The following is a 23142-nucleotide window of genomic DNA, read 5'->3' as shown; positions in this document are numbered from 1 at the left end:
CTGTTTTTTCTTAGAAAGATAATATTGTAAAAGTATTTTGTATGAGTGAGAAAGATAGATAGATAGATAGATAGGGATAGCACGTGTTTTGTGTACTTGTGTTTGTGTGAGAGATAGAATGAGAAATTGCATTTCTACATATACATATACATATTATGTTTATATGAGCTTTAACAATTGCCATCGTTTGTTTTAATATTGTTGCTTTTCCATACATTATTTTCTTTTGTTTTCCCTATTGTATTATTGGCTTTTCTTCCATAGATTATATAAACAAATTTAACATTATAGTTTGCCTGTTATTATTGACTTAAATATGCATAGTTTTATATAGTTTGTGTTTCAAATAATATCATCATCAATTGTTATGGTAGATTGTAATTAACATTTTGTTTTTATTAGGTATATTTATGCTACATTTATCAATTTCTATATTCAAATAAAATGTAAATTTTATTTAATTAATTTCTCTCTCTCTCTCTCTCTCTCTCTACACACACGATCACTGTCTCTCTCTCTTTTCCCCACCACTCTTCACTGAGAGTAAGAAAAAGATAGAGAGAGTGAGAAAGAAAGCGGGGGAGTAGCAGAGAGAGAGAGAGAAAGAGAAGTGTATACAATAACTAATGTGAAATAAATGCCTGAAATTTGTAATAACAATTATTATTATTTGGTTTTCCTTGAAATTTTCACACTCCTATGAGTATATCTATATATATATATATATATACCGAATATGACTAAAGTCTAACGACTATATAAGATTGCTGCCACTAGTACAATGATTCCTTTTCGTTACTAATCGTCGCGTTTTGTTTTTTTGCTTTTGGCTTTTCTGCTTAAAAACTATGTTCATAAGATACACATATATGTATGTAGAGAGGGAGGGGCGGTGGTGGAAAGGTGAGACGGGGAAGAAGTCGGACTAGCGGTATAACACAAATCTACTGACACTTAACAATATAGATTTTGTGTGTAAATAAACAAAATGATAACAAATCAGGTCATCAATTCAATCTTGTTTTTCATATAATTTTCACTTTTAGGATTGGCGGCTAATCTGGCGCCTCACTAGCAAATGCTTTACAAATTTTGGTTCCCGGGAAGGATTTTTTTGAGGATTTCTTTTTAACGTTAACATTTCGTTTCGATTAGGCCTTAAACAATTGAGGAAATTCGTTGGCTATCTCGCGCACCAATTGCTGATCGGATGCACTGCATTCGGTCTCCTCGCAGAAGATGCGTGTGAATATTTTCATGAGATCATGCTTACGATGTTGATGCTCCTGATAGTTGGTATTACGTAAAATGCGTCGACATAGCTCCAAATAGCAAGGGCGTGTCTACAAGATGGGTAAAATATTTACTATTACTATTTCTTAACTGGGTATTTTATAGTTGTTAGTGTCGCTTACCGCACTACCTGCATCCAGATCTGATAGTTGACGCACCACAATATCAATGAGCACCTTTATGTCATTCGTATAAAACATTCCCGCCGTATCCGAATGACTAAATATATCGATAAACATGCGCAGCACCGTATTCATGTGGTCATTGGCATGTTTGAGCACACGTGTCGGATCATCTGAAGGAAGCAAAAGTATATAAATTCTAGATTTTGATGGTTCTTTCTTTGTCATCTTGTCACTCACCCTCACGATTGAGCAGGAGCAGTAGCTTCTCCGTAAACACCTTGGCTGTGGGCAAATTCTGCATTGCCTCAATGATCACATTGTAGGTATGTTCACCAAATTGTTGATTAAATGCCAATATCAAGGCAATTACCATATCGACAAGCACTTCCGGATTATTGCCCTCGATTATCTCTAGCAGAAAGCTGGCAAAATGTACACCTAAATAGTCTGCAAGGAAATCGGGAATAATTAGTAATCAATTTATGATTATTAAATAAAGAGATGGTGAAGCAACTTCACCTTGATGATTCACTGGCATGGGTTGACCCAAGGAAAAGATAATGGTTAACATTTTCACCAATTGCTTGAAACGCTCCAAATTGGCAAAATGGGTTTTCATGTCCTCCACCTGGTCAGAGAAAGATTTCAATTAATATTTTGTTCTATACATTAAATTTGTTTTCACATACAATCTCCAGGGGCAGCACTGAGGTTAGCAATATGTCCACTATTATGTGATCCAAATGACAGGCAGCTGTGAATGTCTTGAGCAGGAGTCGTTTGATGGACCAGCGTGTCTCCATTTGATAGTATTGCACCAAATTAATAAACATTTGATATTGATCGCAGGACATCTCATAACAGCTGATACTTTCATCGGCATTGTTCTGCAAACAAAAAAAAAACGCGGAATATAAATCGGAATCTCCATTGGATTGGAATCCATTGCTTACCAGTATTTCGACCAACTCTTCAAGAAATTGTATAATATCCTCCTCATCTTCATAGAGCATCCAGGTGCGTTGCTCGGTATCGTTCTTGCAGTCAGCCAATTGAGCGAAAAGATATTGTAGACGCTTGGAATCGTGTGTAATGCCAAGAAGCTCTTTGGGTGTGGCCACTTTGCCAGTGACATGAACAGCCACTGCCTCCAGATAGGGATTAATGGCACCATTGTACAATTGCTCCAGACTGGTCAATACCACACGCAATGCCTCACAGGATAGATCAAAACTGAGATTCGTGTTACGTCGCAGGGCATCAACAATCTGATAGACATCCGATGATTCCACTTTTAGTTGACCACTTACGCCAGCACCGCCATCGACGCCATCGTCATTGGTCTCGCCCACGCCCAGACTGCCGGCTCCATTACGTTCAGATCTCTTCATTTGACAATGGGAGAGCGATGGACTATCAATGCTATCCAGAGCCTGACTATTATCGGCGCTGTCCTGACCATTTAGGGGACAACAGCCTATGCCATCGTCATCATTCCTATCGTCATCATCATCGCTGGCATCGCCTGAACGTGGTTCTGCTGGAACCGAATCATCACCGATCTGTCTCTGTTGCAAGGCAGATGCCTTGCCATTGCCAGTGCTGCTGCTTCTCACAGCCGAAACGGATGCAGATGCTGATACTGAACCAGATGCAGAGGCTGTACTTCCATTATTTGGAGGCTTGTGTTGGCTAGTGCTTAGTTGGCTGGTCTCCTTATATGTGGTGACCACATCCTCGCTAGTGGTTGTCGTTGTCGTTGTTGTCTCCGATGGCTCCGATGTGATGCTATTGTCTTGGGCAACATCTGAGACGGCTGCGGCTGCAGCTGTTGCTGCCGCTGCTGCTGCTGCTGCTGCCGCCGCTGCAGCTGCCTTTGATGAGTTAGATGCCGAAACTGGCGGAGGAGCGGGCAGTGGTTGCTGTTGTTGCTGCTGCTGTTGTTGTGGCGTTTGTATGGTGCACGTGGAGCTCTGTAGTTGCATATTACCCATGCTGGGTGACTCTGTTAGGATCTGTGCTGGCGGCATACTGGAAGCCGTACCCACTGCCGGACTAGACATGCTCTTTTTACTCATATCTAAACGTTGGGCGGCAGGTGGACTATGCTGTCGATGGTGACCATGACCATGTCCATGCCCTCCCTGTTGTTGTTGTTGTTGCTGCTGATGATGCGCATGGGGATGGGAATGACGATGACTGCTGGCCTTGTCACTGTAGCTATGCGAATATGATAGAGATGAGTCGCCATCTCGCTCCGAATTGTCTGCATATAATCGCTCCATTGTATGCTTCTTTTCACGCAATCTATCCAAGAGTTCATCCTTAGACATAATGCCATTTATCTCATGATCTGTACACTTCTCAAGCGACTCGATGGATGAGTTAAGGAAACTGATAAGGAAATCATGCTCCACCTGCAAACATAATATGCAAAACAGAGAAAATGATAATGAGAAGAGTGGGGGCAAAAATTTGTCACACCACTTACCTTAATCTTCATTACGTAATTGGAGGGCACAAATCCAATGTTGCCCTTCATGCTGACCACTTGCCACCAGTTTCGCTGGCGCGCCGAGGTCTGATATAGTATAAAATATTCACCCTCATCGAAGCTAATGGTTTTGGGATAAACCGCTTGAAAATCATACAGGGCCTTGAGCATCTCGATGCCGCTGATGCCTTCGGTATCTGCTGCTACTGCTGCCGCTCCTGCTGCTGGCGCTGTTTCCGCTGCACTTGCTCCAGTCTCCGATTCGATTCGAGCACCAGTTGAGGGCGAAGTAGGCGCTGCTGCTGTCGTAGCTATAAAATCAAGTCAATTTTGATTAAATCTGTGAATTGAAACGTTAAGAAAAGATGGAGGTGGAGGGAACTCAAGCTCATGCATGGGATGGGCGTCGGCACACACACACACACACACGCACTCACACGAAAAACGGAAAATGCAGGCACTAAAAAGTTCACTGCCGAGGGGCCAATTGCCGACTGACGATGGACTTGGAGCTGGAGGGTCTCAGACTAAGGCACATGCCAACACGCTCACACCAAGACACCAGCACACACACACACACACACACACACACACAAGCACAGCACAGTGCATAAGCTAACGGAAAAAGGAAAATGCAATTTTCGTATTGTTTTACATTTTTTGTCCTCTCTTTCACTTTGTCTCTCTCTCTCTCTCTTTTTAGTTTTTACCCCTTCTCACTCTCGCGGTGGTCGCGTTGCTTCTAGTTCTTTTTGTATCCTGCAACGCCTTGCGCTTTTGATTCTTTACAGTTTACATTGTATTTATACACACACACACTCACACATTCACTGACACGAAAAAGCTCGACGCTGCAAGCGAGAAAAATAATCTCAACACAACACAGACAAAAATATCCGTTTCAAAACATAACGACGCCCACTCTCTCTCTTGTTTTCTCTCTCTGTGTCAATTTTATAGCCAAGACACGCGCGCGCGCGTCCTTTATTTCTAACTCACTCCTCTTTCTGTTCTTAACAGAAAACCAGGGCTTCAACCAAAGTAGGAGGCGTAGAAAACACGCAGTTACAACAAATATCGAACAGATTCTGTTAAACAATTTTTGTTTACTTAATAAACTATAAATTTTGCTCTAAACTGATTCATAACTCAATGAAAATTAAAAAAAAGAGAAAAATAGTAAATTTGCTATTAAGCAACTTAACTATTAAATAATTTAAACATCAACATTTAATAATAGTAAAAAAATATCACGTATACGTAACTGTATGACGTACACGTAGATTGGGATATTAACATAAATTTTCTGTTTTTTGTTTTATTTGGCTAATTCTAAGTAGTAATTGATCTTCAATGAGCAGCCCATCCATTAATAATAACTGAATTCCGATGGATTCAACAAATAAATTACTTATACGTAACGGTATAATGATACACTAATGATTTGGTTCTCGTTTTGGTTCCAAAATGGGAACCAGTGCATCAATGCGAATTTAACAGAGTTTATCTCTTACCAAAGAAGGATCAGTGGCGGATCGTGCGCTCGATTTTGGGAGGGGAAATCGAAGTCAAAAATTTGTTTGACCACGTAAAATTTCATAACCAAACTCTGATTGTCTATCCGACTCGGAGTTTTGGGGGGGGAAATTTCCCCTTTTTCACCCCCCGTAGATCCGCTACTGAGAAGGATAAATATGATTATATTGTATTGGGGGATGGTTGCAAGTCCGAATTACAGAGAGAAAGAGAAATATAGAGAGAGAGAGAGAGAGTTTGGCAGTGTAAAAGAAGGGAACAGGGAAGGAGGAGGTGAGAGGTTGCCACCCACTTACCCATATTTTGAGCGCACCTTTTACACTACTCTTGTTTTGTTTTGTTGTCTGTTGTTTCCTTTCGTTTGTTATTGGTGTCCTTCTTTTCCTGAATTGACGGCAGCCACTCAAGGACGTTATGGCGTGTTGTTCTAGTTCCTGTTCTGTTGTTGTTGCTTATGGGCGTGTTTCCTTTTGCATTTGCCACTGATTTTCTTCCTCTGTTTGGTTTATCTTGGATGTCTTAATGATTTATCATATTTAAAATAAAAATTGCATTATGAAATGCAATCGACATTTGGTTTTCCCTTTTTTTTTGGTTTAGTTTGTCCTGTACTTGTAATGAATATTTAGGCAGTGTCCTTCTCTCCTGCCTATTTATCTATCTGTTTGTCTGGCAGGAACGCTGGGGACGACAGGATATTTAGCCTCGCCTCTTGTGTATCGTAGTTCGGCTTATGCAGCTTCTCTCGTTGTTTTTACATCGCGTACAGTGGATTCGTCTGAAATAATGTACATATGTATCTTGAAATCTTTAAAACATTATATTAATGTCATTTTTCAAAATTATCTCGAACGCACTAAATCGTTATAGGAAGTTGAAAATTCGCGAAGAACTGCATTGAACTTGTTGAAATAACTGATTAGATAAGATAAATGATTCACTTTATGGTCATCGTACTGAATTACTTAAAGAATATTCGCATTCCAAGTGCGTAGCATATAAATTCTATTTTTAAAACTCGTAATTGGTGACCAAGAAAATTCCATGTGGAATCTTTCAAAAAGGTCAGACAGACTTATACAAGTTCACAGACAATTTATTTATAAATCTGACCCACTGTGCTATGTACTATGTAGACACAGCCAGACATACTTCAATGAATAAATGCGGTAAACTTTTCTGGCGTTTTGGGTGCGACCTGCCCTACAGAGATATTATTGAGAGCATTACTGCTACTTTGTAGCCAACTCTAGAGAGTAATTGAATTTAAATTCAATTACATACATCCACCATCCATTCACATTCACATATATATACATATGTAAGTATATACACAATACGTTAAAGATTCCGGTGCAATACTAGAAGAATATTTCCTTATTGTTGTTGTTAGGGTTTAACCATACATATATGTATATATGTAAGTGTGTGCTATAAACTATTGCTTGTTGTTATTCTTGTTGTGGTTTACGGTATATTACAGTCTCCTTATTGTTGATTATTGTATTTCACATATGGATTTCTATTTGTTTTTGTTTTTGTTGTCGTTTCGTTAATTTACACTGCTTGTTTAAATAGACAAATATACAGGGCGTGCCACTCTTTACGTATACTTAATTTTCCGTTAGCTTGAAAAACAAAAACAAAACAAACCAAAATACACTGCATTAAAACCACATACCATAATAAATACTCTCCACATAATATTACTCAGCTGCCACCCGATTGAACGTTAGCTAGCACTGGAATTTGGGGAGCCGATAGTGGGGAAAAAGCAGAGTTGCCAGAGAATACAATTTGAAATATGAAATAGTGGCCAAAAATGCTGCCACTATGTAAGCACAATTATTTGAAAAAATCGTTTGTTTGGGTTTTTTTTTTTATTTTTGCACTTGTTAATAATAATAATAATTAGTTATTCACAGTGATTATAATTATAAAGCTAAATAAACAGAATGAAAAGAAACAAGAGTCACATATGTAAATGCTACACAAAATTGTAATCGGGTATAGTGTTTAGACTTTCAAAATATATATGTTCATTTTCCTAACTAGATAACAGTACTCAATTTATCTCGCATATTCTCCTTTTTTTTTCTTTTTTCTCTAGTTTTTCCTATCTCATTCAGAAGGCATTTAGTGTGTGTTTCTGTGTGTGTATATATGGTGTGTTTTAATATTTTTTTTTACTTTATTGTGCTACAATTAAGATTCAACAATTGTTTTTTGTTTATTTTTTGTTTGCTTTGTGGTCACAATACAATAATTGCAGTTAAAAGATCTACTATGATAATAATAATAATAATAATAATAATAGTAATAGTGGTGTATGTGTGTGTGTGTGTGTGTAATACATAATAAATAATAATAGCACAAGTTTCAATATTTTTGTTTCACTTATTACACTTTTCAATTCTTATAATATAAAAACAGCAGGCCACATTTAGTTACAAAATATATATAGAAATTGTAATATTAATTAAAAAAAAAAAAACATTTCTTTTGCACTACATTTGTTGTTGTTGATGTTGTTGTTGTTTTCTTGTAGGTCAGATGGTACGGCACTTGATTGAGATTTGATTTTCAATATAGTATATGTATGTATATATATGTATATAAAAAAAAAAATTGGGAAACAAACAAAAACCAAAACAATCATCCAATCAACCGATTAACTATCGGCCGATAAATAGCCTAATCTCTCTTTTCCTTTAGAGCTCTCATTTCTTCTCTCTTTACGTTAACTTTCGCGCTTCAGTTTCCATTACCATTTTCTTTATCCTTTTTCAACATTCGTTTCTTGCCTCGCTTGCTTGGCTTTGCCCCTATATATTATTTTTTAGCCGCTGACTTCGTCTCATCGGGCGGGATGACAGGGGAAATTTTCTTAATATTGTTGCCGCTGTTGTTGTCGTTGTTGTTGATGATAATGATAAATTATGCTATAAGAATATTGATAAATGTCATTGAGAGTGAGAGATGCCGCAACATTTAGGAGATTGATGGGGCCAACGACAGAGAGAGCATTCGCAAAAGGATTATAGTAAAACAAATTAACAATTCAATCCAAAAACGACAATCACATGCTGCGCGCGGCTCCAATGCCCTTGCCCTTGCCCTTGCTATTGACCTCGTCCTTGCTTTTGCTTTTGTTGCTCTTGCTGCGCTCTTTTCCATATGTATTCTTCTGTCCCCTGTCCCACAAGCCCTTAGTATTAGCCCCATAGTCCTAGCCCTTGCCATTGCCGTAGCGCTAGCTTTAGTCTAGCTATTGGCTCTCTGCAGCCGGATCATTTCTCCTCACAGCAGCCATTCTTGGCCAACTGCTTCTGCAGTGCTGGTGGAATGAAATCTTTCGTCTTTGTTTTGGAATGATTCAATTGGCCAAGCAGAGCCGGCTCAATATGCTTGCCCTCCTGTATGTGCTGAATACGTTTAAGCAGATCGTAATTAATCTGATCACTAACCACCGAATCTTGCCTGGGAGAGAGAGTGAGAGAGAGGAGAAACATGAAATTAGCTAACTTCTCATCAGTAAATATCTAATCATTTGACTCACTTGTAATCGGGATGATTGAGCACCTGCTCACGCATCCAGGTGGCTGTGGTGATTAATTCACCGGCAGCCCGCTTCTGTATGAAGCGTAGATACTGTTCAATGGTGCAATGGGTATCTGTATCCACCTCCATGGACTGCAGATAGCTGCGTATTAATGGAACTAAACCAGGAAAAACATTTGGCTAAGGGGGAAAAGATTATCTTGATTAAAATTGACATACGAGAAAGGGCTTAAAATGGGAAACTTACTTTGCCATTAAAAATTTCATTGATGGTCAGCAATTGGAACAGCTCGTTCTCCTCATCATCCGTATCGGTATGCTCATCGCTATCGGCACCACTGCCATTCATTGAGGCCTGACCATTTATGCCATGACCATTCATTGGTTTCGATGTGCCATTTGTCATGACTGGCGGCTTGGCATGACCATTTTCCTCCTTGAGGATGCCATTACCATTGGCAGTGGCATTGCCATTGGTGCCATTGATTCCATTGGTGGTAATACCATTACCATTGCTGGTACCATTAGCTGCCTGGGCCGCTCGCTGTTCAGTGGATTTGGATGATTTGCGGAACCAGAATTTCTCCTTGCGACAGGCATCACGCTTCTGTGCGGTTTGCATATTCTCATCCACCTTGCTGATGGGCGTTAGGAAATTCAATTGATACGACAGAATCACCCTGGTGAGTAGGACGACAAAGCAAACAATCGCCGCATTCTCAAAGTCACTTATCTGCGCCTCGCATGGCCGGAATTCCACACGCCAGCCAATGGAGCTATTCGGTGGCGGTGGCTTGAAACGCATCGTTTGCCAATTTGTCGATTGTATATTCTCGAAATGATCGGTATCCTCTTCATCATTCTGATGGACTTTCTCGCTAAATAGCGATACAGTGTCACGGATGAACAGATGTGCCACATGTTGGGCCAATAGATGATCAATGCCGCCCTCAATCAAACGTTTATAGACATCCTCATCATAGGTAAGTGGTACATCATTATATTTGGCTGCCTCCGGTGATAGATACGAATCAATTGAATCGTAACGTGATTTTGCAATACGGAATTTTTGCTCCTTCAATGGGGTCAAGCCACGTTCCTCTTCCGTGCGACAATCGACCGAAGAGCTTATAACATTCCAACGGCAATCCGATTCGGTTAAATAGCCACGATAAATGGGCGAGGCAGCTGTCAGAGCCAACATAATGGGGCAAAGGGGAGCCAACTGGTCGTACAGACGTCTCGCTTCGGTTATATTACAGGCCTGGAAGGTCAATTGCAAACAGCAACAGCCCATGCCAAAGCCCATGGCATCAAGTAGAACCACATCGGGTTCACCCGGCGGAGCGCCTTCCACTGGTAATTTGGTCTTAACATCCTTAAATACTGTAAGACCAAAAAAATCAATTAATAGTACCATCGAATCTCACTCTCTCTCTCTCTCTCTTGATGACAATCACACACTTACCCTTCAATTTAATGGACACCTTCTCGCCGCGACGTTTGCGTATGTTACGGGTCAGTGTCTTGAAACGTGGATGACCCGGGAAAATTGCCTCATCGGGAAAGTATAGCGAACGGGCTGAGCTCAAGGGATCCTCGGGATGAGGTTGTGCCAGTGGATACGTGAAATTCGGTGAACCCAATCGCGGGAAATTCGTAATGGACATGACGCACTCATCACTGCCCAAGAGCTCGGTGACTTCCTCGCGACGATAACGCATATTAGCCTCAACCAGATTGAAATGGGCCATTAGACCACCGAATGGTTTGCCTGGTGTACCCTCAATCATATATGCACCGTATTCTGGGCGCCACAACGATTTCACATTCTTCGGATCGGCCAACTCTTTCTCGTTTAGCTTCTCCAATAGATCCTTTGCCTTGAGGGCCACACGGGCCACCTTTTGCTCATCATCGAATTTCACAATTATATATTCAACCTCATCGCCCCATTTCAATATGTCTCCCTGGCGATCCTTTAATCTGTGATAGAGATTGATGAACTGATTGATGCCATGTTCCCGCACATGATCGGCCAATTTTTTGGTCTCCTCCCAGGATAGTGGACTGCCCTCGCTCAATAGACCCATTGCTGTAATCAAAAGAGAAAAGAGGAGAGAACAATAATTAGCAAAGATGAAAAAGGACACACAGTGTAGAGAGGGAGGAGATCACTTATTCCACATATTTATATATCTCTTCCATCACACAGATATTGACTATATATATACAAAGTACAGTTGCAAATTGCGCAATCGACAGAAAACACACAAAAAATAAAGCATAAAAAATGCATTGCATGAAATTTGTTTTTTAGTTGTTTTTTTTTTTTTTGGTTCTTTCTTGTTTCTTTTTTTCGCTCGACTGCACAAAATGCAAGATCAAGAAACTTTAGATATTTCTTGGTTTTAATTTTTTATTTCTTGGTTTTAATTTTTTAAATTAAGCACATTATTGAAATTCATTGGATTCAGTTATATAACCTTGCTCTGGATGGATGGATATAAATGTATTGCTTAAATTTTGACTTCTTTAAATATTGAATTTACTAATGAAAAGTCTGCAAAATGAAATTGTAAAAAAAAACAAACAAAAAAAAATTTCAAAACGTTTTTGAAACAATAATAAAAAAGTAAAACAAAATCAAATGACATTTCGGGAATGGAACACTAAAATTTGTGAAAACTTTTTACTCAGTTTCCTTTAGATGGCATTAAAATTATATTCCTTTAAGTTTAATTTAAATGAAAATTCAATTAAAGATTTTAACCCACATAATCAAGCAAATCATAATGAAAAGTCACAATTTAAATACAAAAATCATTAAACATACATACTAGAAGAGGTTAATTTTTATATTGATAAAATATATAATCAATATTTGATGTTCTTGATATTTATCTACATGGATGTATTTTAGTTTGAAATAATGGTAAGTATAACCGATATTATTAGTGAATGTTGGAATAGATATATATATATATATATATATATATATATATATATATAAAGGTACATACATTTGGTAATGTGTGTGTTAACTTTTATTTATTCAATGCTCTCACTCACACACAATTTACAACGTTTCGCTCAATTAATTGATAAGCGCACTTTTCTATATACATACATATATATATATATATATGTATATTGTATGTAGACCGAGACAGAAGTCGGTCCAACCAAATATTAATCAAATAATTGATAAAAGGGATTCAGGCATTTATTTATACTCTATATATATATGTATTATATATATATATAAATATATTTATACAATATATTAAGAGATTGGTTGCTGACGGCCACTTGAAATGATTGAATCATACTTTTGGTTAGCCAAAATAAAATTCTTGCGAGGTTTTCATTATTGTTGTTGAGCCGTTTTTTTGTTTTTGTTTTTGTTGCGGCGTAGATTTACGACCACTTAAAAGACTTTGACAATTGTTATTAAATCAAATCTAGGCAAGCAATCAACAAATTTAGTGAAGGTGAGCAAAAGATTTAATGAGCATTAAGTCAATCAAACCGATCACCTCTGTCATTCGATCAATCCCCACATTGAAGACTGTCTCAAATTATAGGCCCGAAAATAAAGTATTTTATTCTTGATACAGTTTACGCTCCAATGGAAGTTGGAAGTTGACAAAATGAAAGAATGGTCTGTCCTTGGGTTGAATATTGTATAAATAAACTCCAAGGCAGATCATATTACTTTACTTTACTTGACTAGCTTTAAGTAAATCAAGAGATGTGTCTTTAATACTTTCTAAGCATTTCATTGAACAAAAAAAGAGTTAAACTGTTAACTTTGCTATGTTTTGATAAAGAAAGGTTTTCTATATTACTAAAAATTTACGAAATTTATTATTAAAACTCATTGATATTACTTCAACTTTTTGAAGAACTTTCATTGAATAGCATAACATTTCAAATAAGTTTGGTATTAACACTCACAGGATAGAATTTTGATAGGATGTTGCTTTGTTTATGAAAGGAAATGTTTTCTATATTACTAAACTTTATAGAATATACAACTAATGAGTTGAAAATTGTTGAATATACTTAAACCTATAGAAAAAACTTTGATGGAATAGCATAAAAATTCAAAAAGAAAATGTTACTCAACACTCTTACACACACACACATCCACAAAGGATCAGCAATACTGGGAAGTAATTCCATCAGAAATAATGGAAAGGAAGGAAAATAAATCATGTATTTTTCACTCACACACAAAAAGGACCAATAGGTTAAAACAAAAAAAAAAATCCATACCTGTTTTTTTGTTTCTGTGTGATTTCTCAAGGATATGAATAATTCCCAAGGAATTTGCACGTTTTTAAAATAATAATCTTTATGAAATTCTTTTCGCTTTAATTTGAATTTAAAGTAAATACCAATAATAATAACTAAAAGCGTAAAGAAAGCTCTATTTGGCTTATTCTGGTTTGCTTCATGGCAAAATGCCAACTAAATATACCCACGATCCGATTCCAGCTTATTATGCCCAACGACTCCGGCTCTGGCTCCGATCGTTCGGCAGACTGTATGACGATCGGCAAAATGTGAGATCGTATCGACGACATCGTATGGCGAGAGGGCACGGCCAAAAAGGTTTTGGCCATATCTTTGGAATCAGAGTCCCATAAATGTCGCGATCGAATAACTGAATGAATTCCGAACACAAAACCCTAACTAAAGCACTTGAAATTTTTAAATTGATTGAGTGCCATTATAATTATTTGTGCTCATGTAATTTATTATACACATTTTTTTCGTTTTTATAGAAAAAACAAAAAAAAAAAAATATATATATAAACGTATTTTCACAAATCTGTCAATAAGAAAAAGCACCACAAAAACAAAAACAAAAAAACATAAGGAACAAAAAGCAAATACAAAAATTCTTGATTTACCGTCGACAACAATTTTTGTGAACTCATAAAGATTATGGAAAAGAAAAAATATAATAATATAATATGAGCAGAAGGTGTAGAACAACTAAGTAAATTAAATACAGACGAAAGTCTAATTGTTGGTATGTACATACATACATATATAAATGTATTGCTCAAATAAATATATACTTATATATTTATAAATAAAGAATTTCTTGACGCATTTGCTGCATTGTAAATAATGATCAAGTGGTCTCAGTTTTTGTATATACCTAAATATTTAAAGCAAAAAGGAAACGCATAGATCGAACTCTCGAAATCAATTGTATATTAGCCACTTTAGTTTACTTTAATCAAGTTAACCAATTTCATCAGTTGACAACACTTGAAACAGAAAAGAAAACACAAATATTTTAGAGCTTGTAAACCCATTGATAAGATATAGACACAATCATCAGTAAAAGGGTATCCATCTGGTCGGGAAGTAGTCTTATCAGGGGGGGTCATCGTTCCACCGAAAATGTTACAACACTTTAACGATTCCTCTTCACACTGTCATCGCCTCCTCCTTCCCATCGATTTGCTATTACTTGGGACACATGTGAAATGTTGTTGTTTACCCATGAACCCATTTCATAGAACCCATATATTTAATTGTAGTGCCCCTCTAGACGATGGTCTAACGCACTAATCAGGATACTGTACATACACTTATTGTCCTTTCCATAAATAAGTAGTGGACAAATTTTGGTTTTGGCCTTGGTTAATAACATGGATTAATCAATCGATTGAGCAATACGTGTCAATAGCAAGTACTAAGACAATATTGACTTTGATTCTTAATAAATGGCATTAATGCGTTATTAGCTTATCTTGTGCGTGTTCTTTTGCGGCAACTGTACCTACAATTTCTTTTTTTTTTTTTTCGTTTTCAAAATTTGATTGACTTATCGTCGGGTTTGTGATTTGTATGATAAAAGGGCACACACTGGGCATTTCCCTCCACGTTTTTGTTGATAATCTCTCTCTGACATCTTCTGTATATATATATATATATTTGTTGTTTTCTTTTTTGGCTTCTTATCACAGATAGAAAAGTATTTTCAATAGCCACAATTGAAATGCTCGACGATCAACAAGTTAAGCGTGGAACGATGGGACCATTATGAGTGGCCCCAACCAAAAACAAATCTATTTAGACAAATGTAAAAACAAATATATAAATACATGTAATAGATACGAGAAATTCTAATGAGAAGCGCAACTGACAAGCATTGTGGGTGGATGGTTGGATGGATGGGTGGGTGGATGGATGGTTGGCTGATTAGTTGGTTGGTTGGATTAGCTTGCCTTGGCTTGAGTTTGCCAACTAGAACAATGTAAATGCGCTTAGATAAGTCTTAATTGCACAAGCAAGCTTTACAAGTAGATAGATATACTATGTATGTATGTACTATATATAGTAGATTACCTACTACTATATCTATAATATATATGTATGTACTCATAAGCTTTGGTTAGATAAGACAAATTTCTAATCTAAAGTGCTTTGTGCTATTGTAAGGAACTAACTAAAACTATTTTTATGACTACTTAAGCATCAAAATTGAGTTTCAAGTAATGCAAAATTTACATAAGATTCAAACTAAACAATAACTATCATTAAGATTATGAAATATATCTATACTAGATCTATATTTATTGATTTTCCCAACACTTTACTAAAGATAAAATGCTAATTTTTCACAATAATAGCTATAGAAATCTTAAGATCGAATTCTTCTATACTCTATTTTTGTAAATTCACATCGAACAATGTAAATTTTGTAGAACTTAATTGTTTTTTGAAGGAATATGTTATGTTGGGAGAGTTATCCATATTTTTCAAGAAGCTATAGGCTAAAGTTTGGTTAGATCTATAAACTTTATTGATTTTTTTTAGGAATTTTAAAAATTCTATAACCAGTTGGGGCAAAGGTCTTCTCAATATGATGAAATAGTTCACTTAATCAAATTTATGAACTGAACAACTTCAATTACTCACTCGCTCACTTACTCATTTCCTTAATTACTGACTCGCTCATTGGAATTAAGTGTTAGAAAAATCAACAGGTGAACCACTGAGTCTATGAACAGTAGAGTGCGTAATCAAATAAATGAGTAAAAAAAGAACAATTTTAGCTTAATCATTCTCTTACTTGAATAAACGAAGTTTCCCCGTTTTTCTGCACACTCATTCATGGATAAGACATAATATACAACTTATCTATCATATTTCCCTACATATTCCAGAATTTACATATGAATCATAAGTTATCAAGTTTCTAATCATATCAAGTGATACAAATTAAATTAATTTGCCACCTATGATCAATGATATCAATGAATTGTCACGATTAGTGTATATAATTTATATAGATTTCTTTTCGTAGTTCTTTTAGTTGCTGCATCATCATCAGGCACCACCTGCCCCTCGCCCCTCCCTGCCTTCGTCACATTGCTTATTCATTCATCGACTCTCGACTGGGGCTCCTTGACCAACGCAATTGAAAATGCCGCAGGGCAGCTTGTCGGGCAGTTAGTTGGCACTTTTTTTTCTTTTTTTCGTTTTCGTTTTCGTGTTCAACTTGATGAAGTTTGTGCCATGTCATTTGAAAACAATAATAACAATAATAATACCCAGTGATATTGTGTATACGCCTAGCCTGCCGGCCTGCCTGCCTGCCTACCAAAATGTACACATAATAATAACAATAATAATAATAATAAAAATGAAACTCATGTGCAAAAAAACCAAAAGATGGTGAATCATTTGTGAAATGGATTTCATTTGAATGATAAAAGTTTTGATGAAATACTTTGAGAGATAAGTGTTATTTGGGGAAATATCGAGAAATGGAATGGAATAGAATGTTTTAAAACCCTCTACATCGTCTCCTGAAATAGAATTTGAATTTCTTGAAAATCGCCAACTGATTTTGGGCATGCGCCGACAATAATTTTTCTTCTCTTTTTGTTTTTGTTTTTTTTTGTATTGAATTTGCTTTCAGGGTCATTCTTTTTGAGAATAATGAAATAGAAAATACAATAACAACAATTGAAACAAGCAAAATGTCTATTGATGGTTTCAAAAAAAAAAAAAAAAAAAACGAATAAAGTAAACTGCAATATATACAAGGCAAATATATATATATATTTGCATTTATTGTATAATATTTGCACAATTTTTCTCAAGTACATATGACGCGTCCGAATGGTCGGAAAAGTACATGGCGCAATCAAGGCAAATCGTTAGAATCAATAGTTGTTGCACTTTGATTACGATCACACACAGACAGAGAGAGAAAAAGAGGAAGTAATATATACATAGATAGGGGCTAGAGAGTAAATTAAATTACGTATACGCCTCATAAAACGAAAGAAAAGTGTTCAATTCAATTTGAATTTGATTTCTTGTCATGTTTAGCTCTCTCCCTACCTCTCTCTCTCTCTCTCTTACTCTCTCTCTCTCTCGCTCTCTGTGTACGTTTTTTATGCCTTTTTTTTTTGAGGGGCATATTAGACCATATTAAAACCCTAATTCTCGTTATTCTTTTCTTTGAAATAAAAGTGTGCGAAACCCAAAAACACACGCACAATTGTTTATTGCGATCATAAAAAAACCAAACACACACACACACATACTCGATTTCTAGTTAAGCGGCCTTCAGAGAACTTTGTTACTGCAAATATTTCATTTTATTTTGGCATATGACAGCTTTTTGTTCCAATTGAAACTTGATACAGAATAACAATAAACGACAACAACATGGTCTTATGTTTAATTAGCAAAAATTAAATATCTGCTATGAAAAATAAACAGACAAAATATTAATAACTATACAGTAGCCCCCTCCTTCTCAACCCCTTTCTCCCCTCTTTCTCTCTTTCCCATTCTCTAAGCAAATGACGCAGTGTGTGTTTAAACAATTGGTGCAACACACATTCAATAACAACAACAACAAACACAACAAAAGCAACATGTGTTTGCATATGTGTGAGTGTGTGTGTGTGTGTGTGGGTGAAGAAAAGAAGATGACGCATTTAGCTGCTTAGTAAGAGGAAGAAAAACAATGTTGATTCTGTATAGTATGGTGTAAGTTACCATTAACGTAAATTGTTTCTCATTTTTCACTCTAAAAATATTTTTGAAAAACGATTCTGACGCACCTGCAGCAACAAATACAAATATCTACACACGTTTTTCCAACAGATCTACAGACGTTAATTAAATCAAATAAGTAGAATTTATAATATACATTCAAATACTTATAATATGTCTGAGACGTATACCGGTTTTATTTTTTTCTGCTTTTGTTTATGTATCTCGATAGCAATTGACAAATATTTGAAAATACCGCGTACAATACATTTTGTCAAGGGTTTCCCCGCTTAGGGGAAAAGTATAAACAAAACAAAACTAAATGGCAAAATAATTGATGATTAAATTTATTTGCCAGCGGAAGCAAGAAACACATCAAAATTCCAAGGAATGAAACCACAACAAAATGACGTTTAGGTTTTGTATTATTAAACCGGTTTCAGTTTATTTCGAGATCATTCATTTCGGTTACTTTGTCAGTCCTTGAAAAATTTTAATTCCAACAAATTATCAATATATTAACCTTCATTTTAAGTTAATTAATATTAAGAATTTCTTTGGAAATGTGCTACTATAAAGTTTTAGTTTCACCAGATCTGTCGGACTAGATATATCAAAAGCTATAACAGATGTCTGATATGGAGTGAATTCCTTTGAAGTGAATTCCTTTAAGATATTATATGAGTAAAAATATCTATTGGATTTCCAATATGTTCTTGGCCATTCAATATGAAATCAATCGAAAGGAATGTTTATTACATATAGCCTTGCCTGAGGCCCGAAAATATGTCATAGTTTTTAGTATATACATGGTTTGTGACCTTGAGAAACAGTATTTTTTGTGTTTTTTTTTCTTTAACTTTACTTTCTCTGGCTCTGTCTTTGTGTGTAAATAAAGGATACGAAAAAAAAACTAAAAATATTATTGTTTTAAAGCTTTGTAAAGTTCAAGAAGGATTCTACAAGATAACGAAGTCTACCCCAAAAGTAGGCCACAAAAAGGTCTAAAAGGTATTCGCAACTCATTCAAAATCATTTAAAGATATTGAGACCTTCGATCAAATTAAATAGAAATCTAAGAATTTAGCGATTTGATGTGATCGATCAAACTAATTTTGAATGCATTTAACAGGGTATCATTGCGAATTTTTGATATGCAAGCAAAATTTGCTTGGCCAGACATTGTCTTATTAAGCACTATTTTTTATTGTTGTTGTTGTTGTTTTTGTTTTGATAAAGTTTGTATAGTTGTATAGATGATGTAGTGTAATGAAATTTCAGTACCAAGTTGAAACATTTAACGGGTTTCAGTTACAAGCAAACAAACAAACATTTGTATGTACATAATAATATGCATATGTATATGTATGTATGTATGTGTATGTATGCGAATTTGCCACAATGTCAGGCTAAAAATGTGTCATACGAGTCTGTTGGGACAACATTTTGGTGCACACACATTTCCTGTATAGTGAGAGAGAGAGAGAGAGAGAGGAAGGGGGGGCACAGAGCGTCTAATTTGTAACATTCCAATTAACAAGGGCAACTTACATATACATACATACATACATATATGAGACTTATATTGCCTATAAGTTATATTGTATTTTATTGGCTATAAATTTTTAAAAAGAATCTATATTGCACTTTTTATGATGTGGTTTTTGCGTTCTTGTTGTTCTTGTTGTTATTGTTGTTATTGTTGTCTCTAGCCTCTTCTATGAAACAAACAAAAGAAAAACATTAAGAATTTGAATCACATCCTCATGAGATATTATCAAATGCATGAAATATATGCAAATAATTGCACAATCATCTCTGGGAATTCCTTAGCGTAAGAAAGAGAGAGCAAAAGATTATATAACTAATGCGTTGTCGTGTATGGAAAATTCCAAAATGGTTTTCTTTTGGCCCCCAAACGTTCTTATCTTTAGGGGAAATGAAAGCTAAAATAATAATAAAAGGCATGGAAAGGGTTGCACGGTGAGGCGAAGGGGCGGCAACAGTCCGCTGCTGTCAATTGTAAAATGTGCAAACAAAATAAAACGCAAAACGTAATAACAACTTTCAGAGTTAAATTGGCTTTTAATGCGTTTTAAGTGTGATAGAAAAAGAACAAAAACTCTGCGCGTCTAATCGAAGTTCGTTCATTTTGAGATAACAAATATATAGATACATATACATATATGATACTTGATCTTACAATTAGCTGTCTTTAACTGAACTATAAATCTTTATGAGATTCACACCGCAATTGCCTAACATTTTGACACTTCTCCATCTCTCAGGACTTTATATGATCCTGGCTATCTCTTGAATAACCAAAAACATTCACACATTAATTCTTAAAAAAGTACTTTTAAATTACTCTCAGAATACTGCTTGTATTTCTTATCAAAATCAAATACGAAAAAGTTATATACATTTTGGTTTGTTTCGAACATTGAGAAATTGCGATGACAAAATAACTGAATGTATTTAAATATTCAAGATAAAATCAAAGTGATATCGAATCTTGAATATGGGAGCATTTTTTACCCAAATTTATTCCTAATTATTCGGGCTCGCTCTGATCTTAAAAGGATTAATATAATCTTCTTTTAATATGTTTGTCCTTTCACTATGACTGCATTTCTTTATATATACTTTAATTATTTCATTTGTTTTTTTTCCCATATTTAAATATTTAAGCTTAAGACTTTTGAGTTTCTATTGTTTTTAAATAAAAATCCAATGTTCCATTGTTTTCAGTACTTCTAAACTAATCCCTAAATAGAAAACTCTTAGTTTGTTTTCCAAAGTTCATTCAAAATGACTTTAATTAGATAAATTGTGTACTTAATGTTTATATTTATTCTTTCATTAAAAAGACAATTTGAACTTCTAGGATGAAAAGCACGATCATTAAATATAGATAATAGGTACACTAATGTGTAGGTAGGTGGCAATAGATGTTTCATAATTTCGAGAAGGCTCTGCTATTAGCGGAACCTAGCAAGGTCATCATAAATAATTCCTAGTCATGATGTGTGTGATAATTGTAAAGTGTCACCAATGCAGAAAAAAAACAACAACAAAAAAAAGCATATTGTTTGTTGATTGCTTTCACACACACACATATATCTATATATAATATTTTTTTAATATATATATATGTATATATATATATATGTATACATATATGAACATATGCTCGATAATTGATCGTGTGTCTAATGTGGCTCGTGCGTGAGTCATGTGAATGATTCGTGAGAATTTTTTTAGTGCACGTTCATGCTGATAAAGCCAAATGATATGCAAATTGACCTATGTATCTCTTGGTTTGTTTTCTCTCCGCACTCTCTCTCTCTCTCTCTCTCTCTCAGAGAGTCTCAATTTCTCTGTTATGTTTAGTGTTGCATTGTATGGTGAAATAGTAAGTGCCTTGAACTTCAAAAAAGTGTGGGTGGGATGAGGGGAAGAGGAGGAGATGAATGAGAGGATGGTAAATAAACCCGTTTCGGGCCAAACCACACGCGTCGTATGAGTAATAATTAAGAGGACGCTGTGACGTCACAACTTATACTTCTCTGTTTGAAATTATTTTGTTGGTCTTTTTTGTTGTTTTTTAATCACTTTTATCGCATGTGTGAGTTGCGAGTGAATGACTTAACAGAAATGTGATTTTTTTTATTCTGTTTTTTTTCTGCTTTTTTTTTGAACTTTTGAATTAGACCCAGAAGTTTCTATCGTTTCCAAACTGAAAACTAATGTCAAGGCTATTATCGAGCCATGTGTAATTACAGACAATCAATAAATAAATTAGTTTTTGTAATTACGCATTAGACCTTCCTCCCTTATTGCCCCTTCCACGGCCCGCCCCCCTGAACCACCCACATTCTCTTGGGGTTGGCTTTCTCAAGGTCTAAGTACTTAAACTATAATTTGTGTCCAGTCACTCAAAGTTACTTAAACTTACTAAAGTTACTTACCGGCAAAAAATGAAGGTAAAGAAGGTTGACTGTTGTTGTTGTTATTGTTGTGTTGTGTTGTGTTGGTTGGTCTCTCAGCTGTTGCTCTGGACGACGTGAATGTTGGTGTCTCTGATTCCAATTGGAAAAACTAGCGGCACAAACAAAAGTGACCTGCTTAGCTTCCTCTCTCTCTTACACTCTCCGTTTCTATATGTATTGGTCCTAGCACTCTTTCTCTTTCAGAGATTTGTTGTTGCAATTAAGTTAGTTGTGTAACTTTATAATTTCCCGCTTTTATTTCACAAGTTTTCCAAAACAAAACAAAAAAAAGAAAACTAGGAAAACCAACTAAAAAAAAACAACAAAGTGAAATAATAATAGATTTCTAGAATCCGCTTCCTTTTTGGATGCTCTCACTCGCTCTCTGTTCGGTATTGCGCTACTGTTTGGCTGCCACTGCTTGATGTCTGGCTTGCGATTGCAGCAAATTAATATGTATAATTTTTTTTTTTTGTTCGTTTTTAATTTGTTAATAATAGACACGCCGCTTTGCACTGAAAAAACGTGCTCTAGCAATTTTAGGTGGTTCTCTCTTTCTCGCTCTCACTTTCGCGCTCTTGCTGTGTGTGTGAGTGGGGGCTATCTCTGCTCTGCTCTGCTCTTGCTCTCTTTCCGCATGAAATTGATGTATTTTGCTGCTGCTCTTTTGCCCAAGTATTTCACAATAGATTTACAATTTGTTTAAACTGTATTTTGATTTAGTTAACAATATTTACACGTTTTGATGCCAGCTCAAAAATAAATATGATTATTCTTTGTTGGTTTATTCTTATTATTTGAATGGTGGAGGGGGGTCTCTTATTTTTGGATATTGTTATAAACAAATAAAACACTCCGACAACGATATTAACACAAACGAATTGAAAGTTCCACTTCAACTGCGCGGCTATTTATGTAAAAAAAAACGGCGACGAACAACAACAAAAAAACAACAGAATAATACAAAAAAAAATTCCGCTTAAACACAGCTGTGAAATACTGTTGTAAAATAGTGGGTGGTAGTGATATTGCTCCCCCACTATTTGCAGCTTGCTCACATACTGGTTAAATCACGGTAGCAGCAGTCCGCCCAGTA

At 35.7% G+C, this 23142-nt stretch overlaps 2 protein-coding genes across 7 annotated transcripts; both read right to left on the bottom strand.

Moving 5' to 3' along the window:
- Positions 1 to 365: 365 nt before the first annotated feature.
- On the bottom strand, positions 366 to 7179 carry LOC6648339 (NCK-interacting protein with SH3 domain). 5 transcript variants are annotated; one of them, XM_023178947.2, is made up of 9 exons: positions 7130 to 7179; positions 5745 to 6226; positions 3910 to 4223; positions 2372 to 3835; positions 2108 to 2305; positions 1938 to 2046; positions 1656 to 1865; positions 1416 to 1588; positions 366 to 1343 (listed from the first exon to the last, which is right to left on the bottom strand). In XM_023178947.2, the coding sequence occupies exons 2-9, from the start codon at positions 5746 to 5748 to the stop codon at positions 1152 to 1154; spliced, it is 2664 nt and encodes an 887-aa protein (XP_023034715.1). In that variant the 5' UTR covers positions 5749 to 6226; positions 7130 to 7179; the 3' UTR covers positions 366 to 1151. The 5 variants fall into 5 exon arrangements, with proteins under 5 accessions (XP_023034715.1, XP_046867192.1, XP_002071153.2 ...); XM_047011236.1 differs by lacking the exon at positions 7130 to 7179 and adding an exon at positions 6930 to 6946; XM_002071117.4 differs by lacking the exon at positions 7130 to 7179 and having other exon boundaries at positions 5762 to 5895.
- Positions 7180 to 8060: 881 nt separating this feature from the next.
- On the bottom strand, positions 8061 to 22955 carry LOC6648338 (glutamate--cysteine ligase). Of its 2 annotated transcripts, none has more exons than XM_002071116.4 (5): positions 22026 to 22955; positions 10478 to 11104; positions 9257 to 10395; positions 9008 to 9189; positions 8061 to 8928 (listed from the first exon to the last, which is right to left on the bottom strand). In XM_002071116.4, exons 2-5 carry the CDS (start codon positions 11100 to 11102, stop codon positions 8739 to 8741), a joined length of 2136 nt encoding a protein of 711 aa, XP_002071152.1. In that variant the 5' UTR covers positions 11103 to 11104; positions 22026 to 22955; the 3' UTR covers positions 8061 to 8738. The 2 variants fall into 2 exon arrangements, with proteins under 2 accessions (XP_002071152.1, XP_023035362.1); XM_023179594.2 differs by lacking the exon at positions 22026 to 22955 and adding an exon at positions 11496 to 11560.
- Between the last annotated feature and the right edge of the window lie 187 nt (positions 22956 to 23142).

The sequence above is a fragment of the Drosophila willistoni genome (genome assembly GCF_018902025.1).
Source record: "Drosophila willistoni isolate 14030-0811.24 chromosome XL unlocalized genomic scaffold, UCI_dwil_1.1 Seg141, whole genome shotgun sequence".
Classification (NCBI taxonomy): Eukaryota; Metazoa; Arthropoda; class Insecta; order Diptera; family Drosophilidae; genus Drosophila; species Drosophila willistoni.
The sequence above is the reverse complement of the archived record's forward strand: the minus strand, read 5'-3'. Positions and strand labels throughout refer to the sequence as shown.